The 21,500-nt window shown below is 43.7% G+C and overlaps 1 protein-coding gene across 1 annotated transcript in view; it reads right to left on the bottom strand.

Annotated features, from left to right (window-relative positions):
- Positions 1 to 21,119, bottom strand: part of ITGBL1 (integrin subunit beta like 1) — a 184,257-nt gene extending 163,138 nt beyond the window's left edge. Inside the window, exons 1-2 of the mRNA XM_063126116.1 lie at positions 20,919 to 21,119; positions 16,965 to 17,176 (exon numbers count right to left, since the gene is read on the bottom strand). Coding sequence (XP_062982186.1) covers positions 16,965 to 17,176; positions 20,919 to 21,013 — 307 coding nt within the window. The 5' untranslated portion in view covers positions 21,014 to 21,119. The remainder of the gene's footprint in view (positions 1 to 16,964; positions 17,177 to 20,918) is intronic.
- Between the last annotated feature and the right edge of the window lie 381 nt (positions 21,120 to 21,500).

Raw genomic sequence — 21,500 nt, 5'->3', positions numbered from 1 at the left:
CACACTCGTGGTCTTGGGTTCAGCCCAAGACCACGGGAAAAAGCGGGCTTGAAGGGGTAGGCTTTATCCTGGGGCCAGGGAGGGTTAATCCCTGTCTGATCCCGGGATCCCCTGTGCATCACCTGGATGCACAGGGTATCACCCCGGGATATAACCTGGTCTAGCAAAGGCCATAGTCTCTCATGAAAACAGAAATGACATGGCCAACTTCTGTATTCTTGGGGGCTAGTCTGCTCTCCAGACAGTGGTCTGAGAGCTGGAAGTGTATTTGGCGAGAGAACATGAATTCACAGATGGTGATATACTACACTGTGTTGGTACCACTCTGCAGAAAGGTTTTTACAGCGATGGAACACATGTTGTTAAGCATGCCCATGCTATTCATACAAAAAACTCAGGGGGGGGGGATTAAATAAGTATCAGCATGGTTACTTGTAGCTTTTTTTACATATACAAAATGTACAACCATATACAAAATGTACAGTTCCGGGGTGGGGTGGGGGTGGTTCTAAAAGAACATTCCTGCTCAAGCCATGCAAATAGGTATTATGCTGATGTAAAAAGTGGTGGATAACAAAGTGAAAAGTAACATGAATAGTCCAGGCTCCTGTAGAAACCTAAACCCTGATCAAGCACACCTGTTTTTCCTCCCCCTGCCAAAGACAGTCTCATCAGATCCCACTTCTAGAGTTCACTAATGCTGTGAAAAATGAAGGAAATCATCCTAGGGCAACTCATGTGAAATTGTCAATGTTATGATAAGAACAGTGGTGCCATAAAATATCCAACAAGACAACCTTAAGACTGCTGTTCTGTGTTTGTGCATCTGTTTCCCCCCTCATTCTTAGTTTTTTTAAATATCCCTCACTCTAAAGAAAATTTAGTTGGGGCACATCTACACGAAGGGTTTGCCCCGGGGTTGCTTTGCAATAGTGGCATGTCATCTACATGGCGCAGCCACCATTGAGAAGCCATCCGGGGGCAAATCCTCGAAACTCCGCTCCAAAAAAGTTGGGCACTTACCCTGACTTTTTCGGCAGTGGAGCCCATGGCATCCCCTGATTGGTTGCCATGGGCGGCCCCACGCCTCTAGAAAAGTTAAAAAAAAATGGTGGAGAGAAGAGGAAGGGGGGCGTTCCTCCCCACTTTTTAAATTTTATAATCTCTATCCGTGGAGCTCCACAGATACAGATAATAAAAATAAATGGGGGGGGGAGGAACGGGCAGCCAGAGGGAGGAGAAGCGGTTTTCCCAGTCCCTCTTGCATCCTCCTCTGCTGCCTCGTTCCTTCCCCCTCCCATTTTTATTTTTATTATATGACTCTGCGGAGCTCTGCAGATAGAGATTGTAAAACTAAAAGTGGGGGAGAAACAGCCCCATTCCTTTCCTCCCCTGTCTGGTTTGTGTGTGTGTGTGTGTGTTTTACTTTTCCATAGGCGCAGGGCCTGAAAAATTGCACTTGCCTTCCTTCTGTGCAGTTGCCAGGAAGGAAGGCAAGTGCGGGTGCAAGGCTCCCTCTGTAAAGACAGGGGCTTGGAGTTCATGATGCCTCTTGTGTGAAGCTTGACAAGAATACTCAACTGCATCAGTGCTGTCAAATTCCCAGGATTTTCTACCACTATGTAATAGGTTTTTAAATGTTATAGAATATGACTAAGCAACAAAGCCATGATGGAAGAAAGGCAGGATATAAATGTGTACATATATGTATTTATACATGGGTGTTTTAAAATGTTAGTCAAGGCAACTAATATCTGTATTTCTCCTCTAGAAATTGACTTAATTTCATTCCTATTGAAACCATAACCGTTTCTGAGATGCACATCAGCAACCAGTTGATGAAGTGGACAGAGCGGGAAAGAGTACTGATTATATTTTACTTATTTTGATCTATTTATAGATGTATCACATTCCTGTTTAAAAACAAATCCAGCTTGATTCACAGTAAGAACATTATAAACAGGAAGTCCAACAAACAGTAAGCTTTAAAATTCAAAATGTCTGAATCAAAACAAAACTCTCTCTCTCTCTCTCTCTCTCTCTCTATATATATATATACACAGCATGCCCAAAACTGCAACAAGACAGCTTGAAAGGCCTCTGTTGAAAAGTTATTCCATTACAGCAGGACCAATAAAAAGAAAGCCCTGCCCTGGCTTACATTAGATTCAGCCTTGCAGGATCTAGTCTTTACTAGCACCCTGAGATCCATTAACCAGAGCCTTGTGCACAAGAAAAATGCCTACAGCGCAATTCTATGCGCATCTACTCGGGAGTAAGTCCATGTAGTTCAATGGAATTTATTCCTAGATAAATACGATTGCATTGCGAGGCGGATGCAAGAAATAAGAGATGACACAAATGTTGGATTTAAACTGGGACACTTTTTATTCAAGATCTACAAAGGGGTTACCCTATCGGGCATCCAGTCTGGCCTGCTTACAGACCTTTCTATGTAACGGGCGAGCTTTCTTGGCCAGTGGGTGGCACTGTGCTTTCCGCCCCCCTCCTGGCCATCTCCTTATGGGGTAGGGAGACCTTCCCTTGTCACCCCCAACCCATGCCCTCAGGCTCAAGGTAGGTGAGAGAGGTCGGTCTCAGAGGTGGTCCTTATCCCCCAGCCCGGCCACAAGGCTCAACACTGGGAGCCCTTGGGAATCACCTATCACTAGAACAGTGCCTTTGAATGCTCGCCATTCAAATCCCTCTGGATGCCTGTTCCTACCTGCCAGGAAGAAATGTGACCAAATTAGCATGCCGGCAAATCAACCTAGTTATGCTCCCAGACTGTCTTGCAGTGTGGAGTAGGTGAAACAACTCATGTCCAATTCAGAACGTGAGCAAAAAAATCCTACTCGGCCCCCTAGTGGCAACCAGCAAGCTCACACTGCCTACAGGGAGGGAGGGAGGGAGCCGCAGAAGGAAGAGGGTCTGAGAGGGGTAAGTGGCCTGCTTTTGGCCAGACTGAAACCCCTCCCAGCCAATTGGTGCAAAATCCGGCCCAATCTGAGATGGGAACGTCTCTACCTTGCTCCGCCCGCAAATCCCTCCCCATGCCCAGGCTATGCCGGGCATGGCAGAATGGGCATTCTTAGAATTAAAGAATTCTGAGCCCAGTTATTTGTTTTGAGTACCAGAACTAAATGAAGGTCACAGTCCTTCCACCCAAAAATCCACTCCTGAGTATCTCAAGGTTTCTTCAATTCAGCAACACAGTTGGTGGGTACGGCAGAGAGTAATTTTGTTACTGCTATTAAACAATTGGAAGTTAGAATTCCATGCCGATCTACTGCAAATCACCCAGTGATATTCCAGTAGATCCAGATAAACATTCTGACCCACCCCTGTACTAGATCACCTATCTGAAAAACAAGGCACTGTAGCAAGACATTCTCAGAAGATGGCAAACAAAGATGGACAATCATATGGGAGAAACCTTTCCTGCAGGTACACTGTGTCAAGCCCATATAGTGATTTAAAGGTAATAACCAACACCTTAATGGTGCAGTCCTATGCATGTTTAGACCATGCTTAGGCATGTTAGGAGTTGTAAGACTTTTTTCTTTCTAAACATGCATAGGATTGTTCCCTAAATTGTGGCTGGAAATGAACTGGCAGTCTGCAAAGACAGACAAAGAATGGACTAATATACCCTTTATACCTAGTCGCAGTTAGAAGACAAGCAGCAGGATGAGCTGCAGCGTTTGGACGTTTAATTGACTAATATTTAATCATCCATTTTCATCATTATTTAAAGATTGCAAAGTCTTTAAAACTCACACAGAATAAAAAATAACCATGGCTGTTAAAGGCCATGTCAATTATTCTTGCTTTTCTTCCCACCCTCTTGTTGGGCCTCAAAAGGACAAAGTCCTGAATCATTCATTTAGTGCTGTAACATGCATCCATTTTCTATCCTAAGCTCACTTGCAGTGTAATCCTAGGCCATGTCTATGTCTACTCAGAAATAAGTCCCACTGAGTTCAACAGGGCTCTCTCCCAGGTAAATGTGCATAGAAGTGCAGCCTTAAACCTTCTTCAGAAAAAAAAATAGTTTTTAGGAAAGGAAAGGAAATTGTTTTTCTTGGAAGGTAGAGGTCAGAAAAAAAAAGGTATTTCCTTAGTTTTAACTTTTAAAGTGGTTGTTTATAAAGTAGTTTTCTCACTCTCTTTTTGTTAAACTGATTTTGATGTTATCTAAATCTAAGCCACTTAAAGACACATCACATCTACTGTAGGTCGAAACGAGCGCTTCTCTGTCATCGCTCCAACGTTGCTTCCTGAAAACTGGAGAGGCTTGTGGGGTGCATAGACGAGGGAGGGAAAGGAAACTTTCCTTCTGTGAATTTCCTTAATGTAGCTTACCTTAAGATTCACGACCATGTTCTGAGGTGAAAATGATAACACCTCAGTGTAAGTCGTGAAAAGAATATCCTGCGGTCACTTCACACATGCCATTTTTAGGTCACGTAAATTGCAGATGTGGCAAACAATTACTTGTGGTGTAATTAGCTGCAACTCTGTTGACTGCACATCCAGATTTGCTTCTGTGCTGTGTGTGAACTGACTCTTACATAAGCCACAGATGAACATGGGAACAATTATTTTGAAGGGTTCAATTCCTCTCATCCTCAATACATAGATGTGGACTTATTTTATTTGGTATAATAGGAAAGTATGAGTAAGTATGAATTTCAGTCCCTGGTTTATATGACAAATGGTCAATAATTTTAAGCAAACAGGTAAGCAGGAAACTCTTTTGTTGTGTAAAAACATCCCTAGAAAAAGAGTTTTCACATTCTAGCTATAGTGGTTAAACAATTGCTTTCTATAACTTATCCAGCTGTGTTACTGGTTGGTTGAGATAGGAAGCTGTTATGTCCTTTGTACATGGTGACCTCTGTCCATGTTTGCAAGGTTTGTAGAGTAATGGACACATTGTCTTATTTCTCTCAGCATGTTCTACAAGGCTGTAGGACATGAATATCATTAAGGGTTGCTGAGGACTATTTTCACAATAATGAATTTCTCCATCCAGTATTCAGGCACTAAAGCACTCCATTGGGACGTAAATGAGTACATAGGAAATGTACTTATCTCTAAGTTTAGCAAACTTCAATCACCTAGTGGTAAGGGATTGCAATTCAATCACCAGATATAGATTTCATCCAATAGTTTAATAATAGCTCTCTCTAAACACTTCTACATTTTCTTTTCCCTAAGAATATTATGGGCTCTATTGTATACATTCTCTGGAAGAAAAATACGTTTTCTTCTATGGACAGAGCTTCTGAAATATGAAGTCCATAGAAATTATGAATTGTAGCATCTGTACCTGGAACCCAATACATTCTGGTAAGTTCTGGGTCCATGCCAGGCTTACCTTGTGTGTTCCAAGACCACCAAGATAGCATGGAGGTTGTAGTAATTGTTGCAATTTAGAGACACTTCATCCCAGAGAGAGAGAGAGAGAGAGAGAGAGAGAGAGAGACTCCAACAGAAGCCGCTCAGTAGCTGTATCTGCTTGGCCATAAAATATTACTTCAGTGTCCTTTTCATGTGAGTGAACCCTTAACCGATGATGATGATGATGATGATGATGATGATGATTGCTAGCATCCTTGCACAGGCAGCCCAGTGCTTTCCTTGGCCAGTGCTAGGTCTCTGTCCATATACAGTATGAACTGCAGAAAACATTATGAATTCCACAGTCCTCTCTGGAGTTTTGGAAGAGTTATGCATTCCTAGCTCTGCCAAGACTCTCAGTTCTTGGTTGTTTTCAGAAGGAGCACATCAGTGTGGGAATCATTATCTCGCTTTTCTCACAGGTTACTGACAATATTTTCACTGGGGAATTTATCTACCAATCATGCACCAGAAATGGACCCTCACCAGTGCGGATGGGCAGCATACGCTATAGGCAGCAGACAGCTACTTGCACTGTATTCAATTGGCTGCCCGCCTAAAACATACACAGCCCTGTTTCATTCTTACAGTCAATAATCAGCAGCCCTTAAGAGGTATTCAAACACACCCTGAGGTATTCTCTTCTGCAATAGTCAACCTCACATTAGCAGCTATCCCAGGCTCAGGTCTGATTCTATTACAGAGGTGACAAAGATGTCTACAAAAGCTACTAGTCCTCAAAACTTTTACAATCCCACTTGGCCTAAAAGAAAAACAACAACACAATCTTTAAAAAGTTTTCCTGCTGGATGCTATGGTGAAAATTCTTATTCACTCAAGACAACCATGCAAACCTGATTTGTGACAATTCATATACAGCTAGTTGTCATACTTCCAACATTTTTACTCTCCAGGATCACAGCACAAAAAGGAGGAGGAGGAGGAGGAGGCAGCTATGAGTGCAGAACTTCCTCACACTGACCTAGTTCACACATTAGAGCACAAACTGCAAAAATCTAGCAGGAACGAGAGAGTGTGCCCCTGGCATGCTCCTCACTTCTCCTTTCAATTAACATTACATTCAAATGTGGGGCTGTCTTGACATCATCTTTGCCCTGGGGTGGCTCCAAATTTACGCTACGTCAGATGACGCAGCCACAGATTCAAAGCCACTCCAGGGCAAAGAGGCAAAGATGCATGGCTGAAAAGTTGGGGACTTACCCTGACTTTTCCAGCCAAAGTGAGTTTAGCCCAGCTGTTCCACAGGTCTGTCCTTGCTTGGAACCACTCCGGGGGCATACCTGGGCAGAAGGCGAGCTCTTATTGGTGGCCAGAAGCAGCGGCAGGGGGAGGGGGTGGACAAGGTGAGTCTAACAGCTGCCAGAAAGCCCGTGCTGCTTCTTCTTGTTAGGACAACTTGTCGCCACTGCACACCAGCAAGAATGCAGGGTTTGGTGGTGGAGTGATGCCAACCCACTCCACCACCAAAGTGCCTAGTCTGAAACTTCAACTAGTTCAAAATATGCCAGGCAGGTTGCTCACCAGTATACCAGACCATATCACACCAACTTAAAAATCACTTCACTGGCTGCCAATTAGTTTCTGGGCAAAGTATAAAATGTTGGTTATTACCTTTAAAGCCCTACATGGTTTGGGTCCAGGTTACCTGGGGGATCACCTTCTCCCATACAATCCACCCCAAACACTCAGGTCCTCTGGGAAGGGTTTACTCCAGTCAGCCCAAACTAGGCTGACAACTGTTACCTGGAGGACCTTTTCTTCTGCCACCCCCAGACTGTGGAATGGCCTGCCAGAAGAGATGTGTTGGCTTAATACTCTGAGTTTAAGACAGCCATAAAAAGTAGTCTGTTCCAGCAGGCCTACCCAGATGAATTTTAAACCTAAGAATTTTAAGATGTTGTGATTGTTATTTTAATATTGTATTGGTTTTATATGCTCTTTTAACCAGTTTTATATATTATAATGTATTTAATGTTCCCTGCCGCGATCCAGAGGAAGAGGCAGGCAAGAAATAAATATATTATTATACAACCAAGAATTAACATAGGATTTGTTGTTGGATCGACACTGGGTTATTTAACCCCAAAACAACCTAAAGTATGACATCACACTAACAACCTATGAACAGGGCAATCATAAGTTGTTAATTGAACATGGAAGGGAGGAATGCACCAGAGGCAATGTGCTTGCTTTTGCTAGATTTCAGCAATTCTTGATTCCTGTTATATACATGATTCCTGTTATATACAAACCGGGTCACTGCACGGCATCCTCAAACACAAAGTTATTGATCTACTAGAGTGAAAGAGCCAAGAGTGGCAATGTCATTGTTGGCCATACATATCTACCCAATGTGCCACTGACCATAGAAAGTGGAGTGCCTGCACTACACTAGCCTTATGAGATGTACAGCCTGGGGATGACTTTGACTTTGACATCAAACTGCCAGCTTCAGTTATGAAGCTGTGACATAAACCAAAGCTACTACTGAAAGCTCTACTTAATTATGTACCAGATGCTACAACTGCTAATGTCCAGGAGTCATCAGAATGGAAAGGAGAAGGTCTCTGACCCCACCTGTCACAGCTTATCAGAGCTGTTAGTGTGATTTAGCTAGAAGTATGGGCGGAAGTACTCAAGTCACAATATTCTGTATAGACAAACATGAACTGACAGCAGAACAGAAAACCACATCTCACTTTACGATTCCTTTTCATTGTAAAATATCTAAGGAATCGATCGTGTCTTATCCCCTATATGCAATATAAAGTTTCAGGGAACAGATGCTCTCACTTGATCCACTAGCCCTCCACCACACCTACATTTATTAAGAGGGAGAGACTCCTGATACAGTATATCCAAAGTTAAGCATTTTTAAGGTTACATTAAGTGTTGCATTATTTATTTATTTATTACATTTATATACCGCCCCACAGCCGAAGCTTTCTGGGCGGTTTATAACAATTAAAAATGGTAAACATTAAAAATATACAAAATTTAAAAACCATCAAAACATAAAAAACAGTATAAAAACAACAGTATCCATTGTTGTGGAAACCATTTTTGGTAGGTTCATCCCATGGTATTACTGTAACATTTACAGGCCTGCAACCAGGTAGGCAGGGACAACTGCATGGTACCCTTAGCACAAAATCATTGCCTGACCAGTATCATGGATGTGGATTTAATGTTAAATAACTACATGATTGACTATGCCTGTGTGGGGCTGCATTACAGTCATATCATGAGACAAACCCAGAGAAATGCAGCTCTCACAGCACTAATGTAAGATTTAAAGGAGACCTATAACACCTTAGTTTTGTAACTCTCCTCATGAAATCTCTTTTCCCAAGCATTTAGCAATATGGAATGAGCCTGGGTCTGTTTTTTTGGCTCATCATTTCTAAAGTTGTTGCAGTGGTTTTAATTGTATGTGCATTTTGTATGTTTTTGTGGTTTTTAATTTTTGTATATTGTTTTAAAATGCTTTTTCTTATGTGAACCGCCCAGAGAGCTTCAGCTATGGGGTGGTACACAATGAATAAATAAATAAATCAAGGGGACTTACATCCTAATTTTTGGGTGGCCCATGCCAGAGCCTTAAAAATATTTTTACAATAAAGTCAAAAATAATGTTAAGACTGACTTGTAAATAAGACCAGAGAACTTACTAACCTCATTTTTTTCTTACTGGCCTGCTCAGAGCCTAATGCATTAAGAACATAAGAAGAGTCATGCTGGATCAGACCAAGGGTCCATCTAGTCCAGCACGATGAACACAGGGGCCAACCAGCCATCGGCCAGGGATGAAAAGCAGGACATGGTGCAACAGCACCCTCCCACCCATGTTCCCCAGCAACTGCTGCACACAGGCTTATTGCCTCAAATACTGGAGATAGCACACAACCATCAGGGCTAGTAGCCATTGATAGCCTTTGCCTCCAGGAATTTATCCAACCACCTTTTGAAGCCATCCAGATTGGTGGCCATCACCACATCCTGTGGCAGTGAGTTCCATAATTGATTCCATACATTGTTTCCATGCTGGGCAGGATGAAGAAAGAAATGTGCCATTTACCAAACAGGTTAGTGAAGAGGAACAGAATGGAGGGATGGACTTCCCTTCCTCTGCAGCCCACACAGAAAGTGAACTGATGGAGGAGGAATGGGGTGATCTTCTCTTCCTCCTCTGTCAGCCTATTCACTTGCCTGACTAGAATTCCTGGCTACTAAGTGAGTTGTTAAATGCAAGGCAGTGTTAAGGATCATTATTCTGACCCTACATGGTTTTAAGTTCAGTTTATTCATGCCTTCAATTGCTTGGATGTCCTTTTTCCTTTTTATGAAGATTAGGGTGGATTCCTGCATTGAGCAGGGGGTTGGACTCGATGGCCTTGTAGTCCCCTTCCAACTCTGCTATTCTATGATTCTATATTTCAATTTATAGCCATCCTTGTCTAGAAACCTCAGAGAAGATAACAGTGAAAATCTGTAAAAATAAACTTAATCCAGACAAAATGGATTAACTGCAGTTAGCCAGTGTATACCATTACATTGTGACTTTATTTGTGGACCAGGCCAATGCTAAACCATGTTTTAGCACAGCCTTCCCCAACCTGGTGCTCTCCAAATGTTTTAGAGTACTATTCACAGAATCCCTGACGACTGGCCATGCTGACTGGCCTGATGGGAGTTGAAATTCAAAATCTGGAGGGCACCAGGTTTCAGGAGGCTGTTTTAGTATTGTGTGTGTGTCTACCACAAGCTTTGGGGTCACCTGCTCCCCACTTCTCCCTCCCACCTATTAAGTGTCACAATTGGAATCGGAATTTGCCATTGCATCCAACCCTGGCAAATGATGGTGGTGGGGATTAACTATGGTTTGCCATTTACTATGATTAGATGCCTCTGATCATGGCATGAAAGAGGAGGAGGAAGGGGAGGATGGTCCATGCAAGCAAGCCCAAGGAGTTACATCTGAACAGTCCTGTTTTTCCGGATGGCATCCCATCCATTTGCTGCTGGGGACCCTAAGCTTTGGCAGTTGAACCATCCCGTATATCATGTGCCTTCAGACCATTGGTTTTCCTTAATCAATAGGGTCATGACAAAAACATTTTTGTAACATATATCCAGTGGCGGCTGGTGGCTCTGATGTCAGTGGGATGGTGAATCTGCTCCAGGTTTCAGTCAGAGCCAGTCAGAACCCTAAAGGAGCTATCCAAGGTGCAGAGTTGCATATATCAACTACAGAACTACTAACAAAAATGCATAAAGTACAAATAACACAACCAAAGTATCATACAAAACCATTTGGGAAATACTTAGAAGTGAGCATTCAAACAAATGTTGTATGTAAGTACAACCTTCTAAGTACAAGGTTCTTATTACCTCTCTCCAGAAATGCCATAGCTATGAACTATATATCTTTCAGGTTAACAAAAGCAAACACTAACTGTGCATGCGTAAAACTCAATGCCCCATTCCACGGGTGCACAATTGATGGACGATTGCCTTGACTGTAGACCAGTTTATCTGATAGTAACCTCCAGATGAGAAGTAGGATCATCACTTGGGCTCAGAGCTGGACTGGACTTCACATGGAGACACAGTTTGTTTGAATAAGCAGTCATCATGATTTCTTTGATCATGGAAGCTTTTTGAGGGGGGTTGATTGTGCAAATTGCTGTGGCTGCTTAAAAAGCCTCCATGGAAAAGCAGCATGACTGGTACCGATGAACACTGAGTGGGTGCCAAACTGAAAGCACCCTCACACACTACAAAAGCACTTACATGGCTATTGCTCTCAAGATTAATGAAGCATTCTCCTAAATATTGCTAAAGCTTACCATTGGCTCTTATTCAAAGTGAATCTAGCTTGGATTCAGGCAACCCATTTCCCTATAATGAACATTGGTGTTTGCAGAAGTCAAGAAATTATGTTCTCTGAAATTGTTCAAGGAGTGCTGAATTCTAGCATGTTTTCGACAAGCCGCACAAGTCTATGCCTGTTCTTTATTAAATAGATTCCAAGTAGCAGCCGGTATATGTGAAAGACCTAAACTGATCACGAGAAGGCCCAAGCCCATACTGGTAGGCTAAAATTGTGTAGGGGACAGGGGCGCACATGCAATCCCTTCCCCCAGTGGCCCTGCATGGACAGACTCCTCTTAAGAATTGTGTGTGTTTAGGGCAAAGATCTGAAAGGGACTTCTAAGAGCATTCTACTGAATGTGCTTAATAGCTCTTCCAGATGATCAGAGCTCCCTATCATGGCAGAGCTTCTAAGCATGTTTAGCTGAAGGTTTAAAGAGCAGAACCAACACAAAGGGATGTTGTGAATGCATGCCACTGCCCCTACATGGTTTTAGCCCCCCTGTGTTCAGGTGAATGCCTGAATAGGGTTTTAGCCTCCTATCTTCACAAGGTAAAAGCAAGGATACCTGTGAATCTACTTTCTTTTCCAGTGATCCCAGAATCCAGCAGCTCTGCTTGTGATTTTTATGTATTATAGCCACACTGGATCTCAGATAGCTCAACCAACCTACTTCTACAATGCTTTAAAATGGCACTTAATGGAATAAGAAATATTGCTGCCTCACTTTCCTCAGGCGCAACTTGTGCAATCTGTTTTATTATCAACACATCTGCACTATTTGTACTGCAAGCAGCCCTTTTTCATATATGTGCATTTACTCTCCCTGGGATCAGCAGTCATCTCAAAGTAAAGATTAACTAAAAGGTCTTCATTAAACCGAAAAGTACAATAGGAGCAAAATGAGGATGCTCTCATGTACTCAAATAAGAATGAAAAATAAGACTGCAATCAATCTTCAGTCAACATTAATATCATGCCCAAAGTACCTTTACATATAATAGATTTCAAAAAATAGAAGCTAAGGTTAACATGTAGTATATTAAATCCAAACCGATGCTAACGATTTATATATATCACCATAATAATTGATATGTATTGGTCTGTCTAACAATGAACCTGAATAATATGTGACCCACCAAACTAAATGCAGTCTAGCAGCTGTGTATTGGCTACTGTGTTGTTCTTTGCCATCCTGAACAGTTGATGAAAGAAGGCAGTTTATAAAAACCCAATGGACCACCAAACATGCTTGATGGGCTGCCTTTGGCTTGGTGTATTTCAGATTATCCAAGTTATGCAGATCTGGCTAGTAAGAAACTCAATTTTTTATATAAAACAATCTTACATGATATATTAATTAGATAATGAATCAGTAAAAGGAAGGAATATTAGCTAGCTTCAGAGAGACAGGCGGAAGATGATATTTTATTACTTGGGTTGCCTTACATTAATTATGCAGAATTAATCAATAAGAGAGTGGATACAAGACACATACAGATTTTCTGCAGTCCACAAACATAACCAAATCCACTAAATTTAATAAAACCCACACAGAGAGTGAGGGCTCATCTATACCAAGCAGGATATTCCACTATGAAAGTGGTATATAAAAGGCAGGAGCCACACAACTACTTTACAGTGGTATTGAAGTGCACTGACAACTGTTGGGGGGCATTGACACATACTGGGCCTTCCTAGACAAGGCCTTAGCGCGCCTTCTGTCCCGGCTTCCCTGCTGTGCGTCCAGATGACGCACAGGGGAATCCGGAGACAGGCCGCGCTGAGGCCTCCTCCAATGTGCCATAAGCGAATTTGCTTATGGCGCGCCTTTTCCCCAGCTCCGGCCTCAGGCCGGAGCTGGGGAATGTCTAGGGACTTCCGCAGCTTTTCACGGCTCCTCGCTTACTCGCGAGGAGCCGCGAAAAGCCGCGGACCTGGCACAGCGCTCATAGGAGCGCTGTGCCCATCGGCGGGGGGGCGAAGGCTGGGAGGGTGGGTGGCAGGGTGGGTGGGACGGGGGAGGGCGGGTGCGATCACGCCGCGCGCCGCCCGGGCAATGCCTGGCATGGGGCAGCATTGCCCGGGCAATGCTGCCCCATGCCAGGCATTGCCCGGGCGGCGCGCGGCGCGATCGCACCCACCCTCCCCCCGTGCCACCCACCCTGCCACCCACCCTCCCAGCCTTCGCCCCCCCCATAAAAAAAAATAAACAAAACACTTACCTTGTCTGCCGTCTTCGGGCTGCACCCGGCCCCTTTAAAATAATAAAAAAAAATGGCGGACACCGCAGGGACGCGACATCGCTACGCGTCCACCGTGTGGTAGCCTGGGGGAGGTGCGCTAACATTAGCGCGCCTCGGCCTCGCCTCCCTGCCGGCGTAAGCCAGCAGGTCTAGCAAGGCCCACTATATCCCACTATATTTTGCTTGGTGTGCCTCCTGCCTTTTATATACCACTTTCATAGTGGAATATCCTGCTTGGTGTAGATGAGCCCTGAGAGAGGAGATGTTTTTGAAGCACTACAGACCAACTGACCCCTGTACTGTTAGCATAAGTGACTCCATTTTCAAAAGGAAACTATGAAGCAGCCATTATGCAGCAAGCGAGGCGTCACGTACCCGAGGGTGTCTCCTTGTGTCTGTCTTATCTAAGAAAAACAAGAGCCTTGGCTCCAATACAAAAGTTAGTTTACAGTAGAGCAAAGGGGTTGTTTAACAAAGATTAGAAAGACCGTTATGCCCCAGTGTTACATTCTGATTGGTTCATGCTGCTACTGGGCACTGCCCTTTGCAGGCTTCAAATGCTGTACTGAATTCCTTGCTTCTCTGTCTGACTGCTCGCTTTCAAAGAGACCCAGACCTTGATTTTAAACAATAAAGCGCTTTTTGAACCCTCTGTCGCTGGAAGTGTGGAGTTGTGCTTAGGGGCAGATTGGATCCCGTCCCTGGGGCGAAGAACTTGTGCAACAGTACTGCAGGAGAAGACATGGAGTATGAATTGGTGCAGTTTAAGGGAAACAGAAACACGTATTTATGACCCCAAAGCGTAGGAGGGTTAAGTAATTTGGTTGTAATTCTTCTTTTCCCACAAAAATGTCACAGGACTCAGTGAATATTAGGATGGAAAAGGCAATAGTAATAAAACTTTAGGGCAGTTAGGCTTCAGATAAAATATTGATACTGGCAGCTTTCGGTTTCAGTTTATAGAGAAAACACCACACTACTATTAGAGCTGGCCATTGCAGTGCAAGCAAAACAGAGAGCATCCGTCTGGTTCCCTTAGCAACTGGGACACATTCTCCCACCCCCACCCCCGTGAAGCAGTACCTATTCAGAGCAAGGGCAAGGCGACTTCATTTGCCCTCACTGACATCACTCCATCGAGGCTACGTGGCACTGTGATTGCATCTCAATCATGTCATCAGACAGGCTAGGGTCATGCAAGGCAGCTCCAAATAGAGGAGGAAAATGGCAATGAAGCAGAAACAAAAAGTCTACTCACTGGCTACAGTTGCAAGTAGACACAGATACACAAAGACTAAATATTTCACCCCTACCACATCCAAAAGCAGCAGTTTTGTCCTGAAAATGTTAAGTGTGAAAATACAATGTAATCATAAGTGCTATAAATGTGCGAGCGCATGGCTGTTTTACTTTGATGGCTTCTATCCTAAACAGGAGTGTTCTAAGCGTTTTCTGTACGACAAAGCCATGCCAAAGGCACCAAACTAACATTTTTCTTGCAGTTTTCCCTCCCCCATGTCATTACTGGACTTATTATTCTTAACTACATTGTTGCTAAAATAAGTTGCTATTTTTTTCCTATGAAATCTGCCAAGCACATTGCTGGAATGAATCTGTTACTAATGGCACTCTCTGTAACGTTCACATTGACCTAATTGTGGGGCTTGGCCTGAAAAATCAACACGTTACATGGAACGTGGACAAATGTGTAGATAGGATGTGATATGAAAAAAGGACATCACATCCAGTATTTTGACAAATGAGAAAACGGTGTTTTCTTCTGCTTCTACGATACTGATGTGCTTAAAAAAATCTTAACTTTGATAACAGAATCTGAACTATTAAAACAGATAGCTGAACATACTGATGCTATTACTTTGATATCGTCCAACAGTTTCTATTTATATCAAATGAAAGTAGCCCCTGAGGTAGCCATCTTTCATGTAGTGCAATCCTATTACTCAAAAGTAGATCCCACTGTGTCCAATGGGATTTACTCCCTAATTAGTGTGTTTAGGATTGCAGCCCAGGTGGAACCAAGTGCCAGAATCTAGTGCCAGTATAGAAGCTGATTCTGTAATAGACTACAGTCCCATTGCCACCCGAGCTCTTTAGAACCTCAAACCAAAGGTAGCACTCAGTCGACATCTGTGCTTCCTAGAATCACTGGAGTATGTAACATGTGAACACCCCTATAAGTGTATATGAGCTATTGATTTTAAATTTTTGCATTCATATTCTGCCTTTTCTCATCTACACGGTCCTCCTTCTCTTAAACCCTATGAGGGAGGTTAAGCAGGGAGATAGGAGCTGACCCATCCAGTGACATTCATGATTGAGTGGACATTTGAATCTGGGCCTCACCAGTCCTGGTCCAACACTAACCACACCACCACCCTGATTTACCAGCTACAGACAGGCCCAAGGTACCTCACATGGCCTCCAACTCATGAAAAGGAGGAAACTTCACTAATGCATAATTGCTGTTTTTTCCAGCTCCTTTCATTCTGTTCTAATCAACCAATTTCTAGTACCTTAACCATAAACCACCTTCCTCCAACCTGGTGCCCTCCAGATGTTTTGAACATCAACTCCCATCATCCCCAGCCAGCATGGGAGGGCACCAGGTTGGGAAAGGCTGCCTGAAATCCTCCAGTGGATCAAATAAGCTTCAACCATTGACTGCCATTTTAATTCTAATCCTGCTGGTGGCTAGGTCAAACTTCTTCTTGTCCAGTAGCTTCAATCAGGCCAGTCTTGATGCCTTCACTCACTTACACTCAGAGCCTCAAGGAGCCCCACAGGCCTCTACTTAGACAGGAACCTGACCGAAAAGGCTTTCCCATGCCCAGATGCCCCTCATTTGCCAGTGCCGACCACTGGCTCAGATGACCAGGATTTAAACCTAAGAACATAAGAAGAGCCCTCCTAGATCATACCAAGGGTCCATCTAGTCTAGCACTCTGTTCACACAGTGGCCAACCAGCTGTTGACCAACAAAGCAAGACATGCTGCAACAGCACCCTCCCACCCATGTTCCCCAGCAACTGCTGCACACAGGCTTATTGCCTCAAATACTGGAGATAGCACACAACCATCAGGGCTAGTAGCCACTGATAGCCTTCTCCTCCATGAATTTATCCAACCCCCTTTTAAAGCCATCCACATTGGTGGCCATCACTACACCTTGTGGTAGTGAATTCCTTAGTTTAAATATGCGCTGTGCGAAGAAGTACCTCCTTTTATCTGTCCTGAATCTCTGCCAATCAGCTTCATGGGATGACCCTGGGTTCTAGTATTATGGGAAAGGGAGAAAAATGTCTCTCCCTCCACATTCTTCAACCCATGCTTAATTATGTACCCCCTCTCTCATGTCTCCCCTTTGAAACCCTTGTGGGCTGGTGAGTCTTGCTTACCTGCACAAGTTTGACTGTCATAGGTTTCACATACCCACTCATGACATTCACACAGTGGCCCGTAGTATTTGCCTGGTTCGGTCACTTGGCAGATGCAAACTCCACAGTCACATTGACCTCTGCCGTTGCACAGCTTCCCACCTGGGCTTCGACACCTGCGCTCTGACACAGATTGGGACAGTCTGCAAGATGAGGTGCTTCCCAAACCTCTCCTGCAGGGAATGAAGGAGACGACAAGTTGCAAAAAGAATCAAAGAACTAGTGATAGAGGAACTGCTTCTACTGTGGGGTCTACTTACCTGACCCCTTTTATTGATCAATCCGTGGACTAATTTGGAACCAAACTCAGGCAATCTATTTTCTAGATCCCTGTTTGTTTGCTTTTAGAAAATGCACATTTTGAAGGTTATAAATAATACTGGGATGAAACAGTTGCAGATTGAACTCTGTGGAATCTCACAGTCACAGTGAATTATAGCTGCAAAATCCACATTAAGATGCTAAATACTTTCTTGGAACAAAACCCAATGTGATTTGAGCAAATGCTCCACGGACAACTTATTTGTGCAAATTGAAGGAGGAAGCACCTTGCTAGATATTATTCATTTATTATGCTTGTATGCTGCCTTGCTCTAGGGTGCTCTAGGGCAAAGTATTGGGGGTGGCTGGGGGAGGGTTACCTTATTTTATCCACACAGCAATCCTCTGATGTAGGCTAGACTGAAACTGTCTGATTAACACAGAAAAAAGAGGCATAGACAGACTAAGCGAAGCAAATATCAGTGAGGAGATGGGTGAATTGCAGAACGCCAATCAGAAGGGGAGGGGAGATTTGGTGGGAATCTACACTGGTGTTATTCTAACGTTTTGAACGGGTTACTGTGACGCATAGCGTCACGTGACCCTGGGTCTCCAACGTTGTAAATGAGTCGTACTTACAGGTTCTATTTCTTAGTTCCAGCGCGGCTACAGATTCATGTGCCTCGTCCTACCGGTAATTTTCCTCTCCCAACCCAGAGCTGCTGGGTTTGCTCCGCCCACTTCCTGTTCTCCTTCCTTCGCCCCATTTGCTATCTTATCTGCTACAGCAGATAAATCACACCAGCGTTATACTGTGCAATCACTGACAATTGCATGCAAAGGACTCAGATGTTTTCCACCTTAGAGTCTGCTTTTATTGTGAAGTACTCCCATGCATCCTGTCTTAAAATTTGAATCAAATTGGGTCCGGTTGATTTTTTTATGATTTTTTTTAACATTTCCCCCCTCTTTGCAAAGGAGCTGAGGAGCGCTCAAAGGATCGCTGTAGCTCCGTGCAGGAAAATTAACAAGGGTCTCTTGGTCCCAGTCCAAAACTCATGACCAGCGGGGCTTAAATGCGGCTGCTGCTAAAACTTTTCAATTTGGTCTCCCATCGAAACTCTGACCAGACCCAACCCTGCTTAGCTTCAGCAAAGTGGCTGGCTCCTATGCACTCAGGCTATTCCCTGGGACCTGCATTAAGATGTTTTGGGAGGGGGGTTGTGTGTGTGCTTATGACTATTGCCCTGCACTGCTGGCTAGGAATGAGGCAGGCAGTGGACGGAGCAAACCCAGCAACTCTGCTACGCTCAGAGAGAGGGAGAACAACGAAAGGATTTAACAATGTGCCATGCAGTAACGTTGCAGCTAAACGTAACGCTAGTGTGCCCCGTGATACAGAGAACCGATACAGAGAACCACATTAGAAAGGGACACTAGCAACGTTATAAGACTAGTGTAGATCCGGCCTTGATTTCTTCCTGCCTTGGGGACAAGCTGCTAGGCCACAAGTAGGATCAAATAAAAGGTTTTTCCAGCCATGGTTTAATTTGATAATTGTCGGGCTGATTCAGTGTCCAATTCATCCATGTGATCATGTTTACATAGGGGGACCATATGAAAAGGAGGACAGGGCTCCTGTAACTTTAGCAGTTGTATTGAAAAGGAAATTTCAGCAGGTGTCATTTGTATATATGGGGAACCTGGCGAAATTTCCTCTTCATCACAACAGTTAAAGCTGCAGGTGCCCTGCCCTCTTTTAAATCTGGTCACTCTAGTATAGCTCCTGCAGCTTTAACGGTTGTGATGAAGAGGGAATTTCACCAGCTTCTCCATATATACAAATGACACCTGCTGAAATTCCCTTGTCTATGCAACTGTTAAAGATACAGGAGCCCTGTCCTCCTTTTCATATGGTCACCCTAGTTTACAGGTACACACCTGCATGAAGAAAAGCCTGGGTGAATAAGCTGTACATGTGGGGATTCAGCTGTTATTTTCATAATGCTGGGGAGTGGGGCAACAACGCCCAAACATAGAAATGGGTGCAGGCTGCCAGTGGATATAGCCTGGTTCACACTCTTCTTTCCTTCTGTACGGGAGAATCTGGAGGCGGCCCTTGGATAATGCACTGTCTCTCAGCCACACAGGCACTACCCCTTGAATCACACTCCTACTTAGCCCCATCTACTAATAGGAAGAACAGCAACTTAATGGGGGTGCTGGGAAAATATAAGAGGTATGGAAAGGCTGATATTCCTACCATGCCATAGTGGTATAATGTGGTCCGTACATCTGTGAAGCCTAGAACCTAGCAAATACTTTTGTGCAGGTTGCCCAACTAGCTAATGGGTGTCATCTCTGTCTTTGATAATACATTAATGTTCTGGAGGGGAAGATACAGCCTTGCAAACTTTTTCCAGATCTAGGTAATCCTCACTATACTGAAAAATACTGGGGAGGGGGTATTATTTTAATTCGTCAGTTCATCTCTTCCCCCCCCCCCCTATAACTTCCTGAATTACTATGCCTCGAATTATGGGATTGAACCTAGCAGATGACATGACCAAGCTATATGTTTCATCAGCATGTTAGAACATCCAAATCAGACTCAGATTGCTCTTCTTAAAGTAGAGAATTAAATATTTTCCTCCTCGGGGGAATAGAATGGAGCACAGCTCAAACTCAAACTGTCAAGTGGCACATGCCAGACCATGGAATGTTCAACATTTTTGCACACATTGCTATGCATCTTAGTTGGAGTTTATAACTGTAGCAGGAATGCGTCCATTTCCCCCTCCTTATTGTTTTTCCTAGGTCAGGGCCAAAATTGGTCCAGGGTACTAGATATCTGCAAAAAGATGCATTCACGAGGACTATGAGTGCAAGTGGAGGAAGGCGAAACTGATATAGTATGTGGGGTGGGGTGTAGTGGCTAAAGCGTTAGACTGGAAGTTGGGAGATCTGGGTTCTAGTCCCCACTCAGCCATGGAAACCCACTGGGTAACTTTGGGCCAGTCACAGACTCTCAGCTTAACCTACCTCACAGGGTTGTTGTTGTGAGGATAAAATGGAGAGGAGGAGGATTATGTACATTGCCTTGGGTTCCTTGGAGGAAAAAAGGCAGGATATAAAATGTAATAATGTAATAATAATAAATAAAATAAATGTAATAATAATAATAATAATAATAATAATAATAAGAAGAAGAAGAAGAAGAAGAAGAAGAAGAAGAAGAAGAAGAAGAAGAAGAAGAAGAAGAAGAAGCAGCAGCAGCAGCAGCAGCAGCAGCAGCAGCAGCAGCAGCAGCTATTGGGAGCCCAGGAAAACAAAGGCAACACATTCCCAGAAGATCCAACTTGCACTCATGAGGGTCAAATTCAAAATTCAAGGCACACCTCTACCTAATCCTTCTGATCTGGTAGTTTATGAAGCATGCACACCTGTAGTTCACTGTCAAAATGCAAATTACATATGCAGCTTTGCTTTTGCACTCACATGTGAGTTTTGCTTAATTTTACAGAAGCAAGCAGCAGGTTGAAGAAACACACAGAGAGAGAAACGTCTTAACGCCACTTTCTTGCCACAACCTGTTGCCCAGATCCCTAAAGATAATTGCTAAGCAAAACAAGGGAGCTTAAAATCCTAGCTTACCGCAGGGACAAGGAGAAACTTTGTGGAATAGCAGGCAGCAGGACAAACAGTGAAGACAGAAGCAGCATCAAACTGAGGAGCCATTGTGTATACATGGTTAGATCCCAGGGCAGCAGTAAATGAGGAGCTCTCCTCGAAAGTCCGAAATATAGACAGACCTGGAAGGCTTATAGGAGTTCCGAGCTGGCCAAAACCGGCTCCTTCCCCCTGTGCTCCACCAAGTGCCTTTGATTAGCTGCCTGGAAGCTGGATTTGGGCAGCATCCTGGAAGGAAAGGCTGGTGCCAAACCCCAAAGTTTACAGTCTAGGCAGGGAAGTAATTAGAAACAGTTGTACGGCCAGATGGTTTATTTTGACATAATAACGTATCCTGTTCACAGTTTTGAGCAAACGGTCCCATTTTCAAAAGACAGGCACAGTAAGTATTTGAAGAAAGTACACGCGAGTGAACGTTGATTAATGGAGGTTTTGAGAAAATCACAGCAAAGTGACTATTATTTGTCAGGCTTGGCAGAAAATGCTAATAACGCTTTCCAGCTATATCCAAATACAGTGTTAAGAGTTCAGGTGAATACTTCAAAT

The sequence above is a fragment of the Elgaria multicarinata genome, chromosome 5 (genome assembly GCF_023053635.1).
Source record: "Elgaria multicarinata webbii isolate HBS135686 ecotype San Diego chromosome 5, rElgMul1.1.pri, whole genome shotgun sequence".
NCBI lineage: Eukaryota > Metazoa > Chordata > Lepidosauria > Squamata > Anguidae > Elgaria > Elgaria multicarinata.
This window is presented reverse-complemented; position numbering and strand designations above follow the sequence as displayed.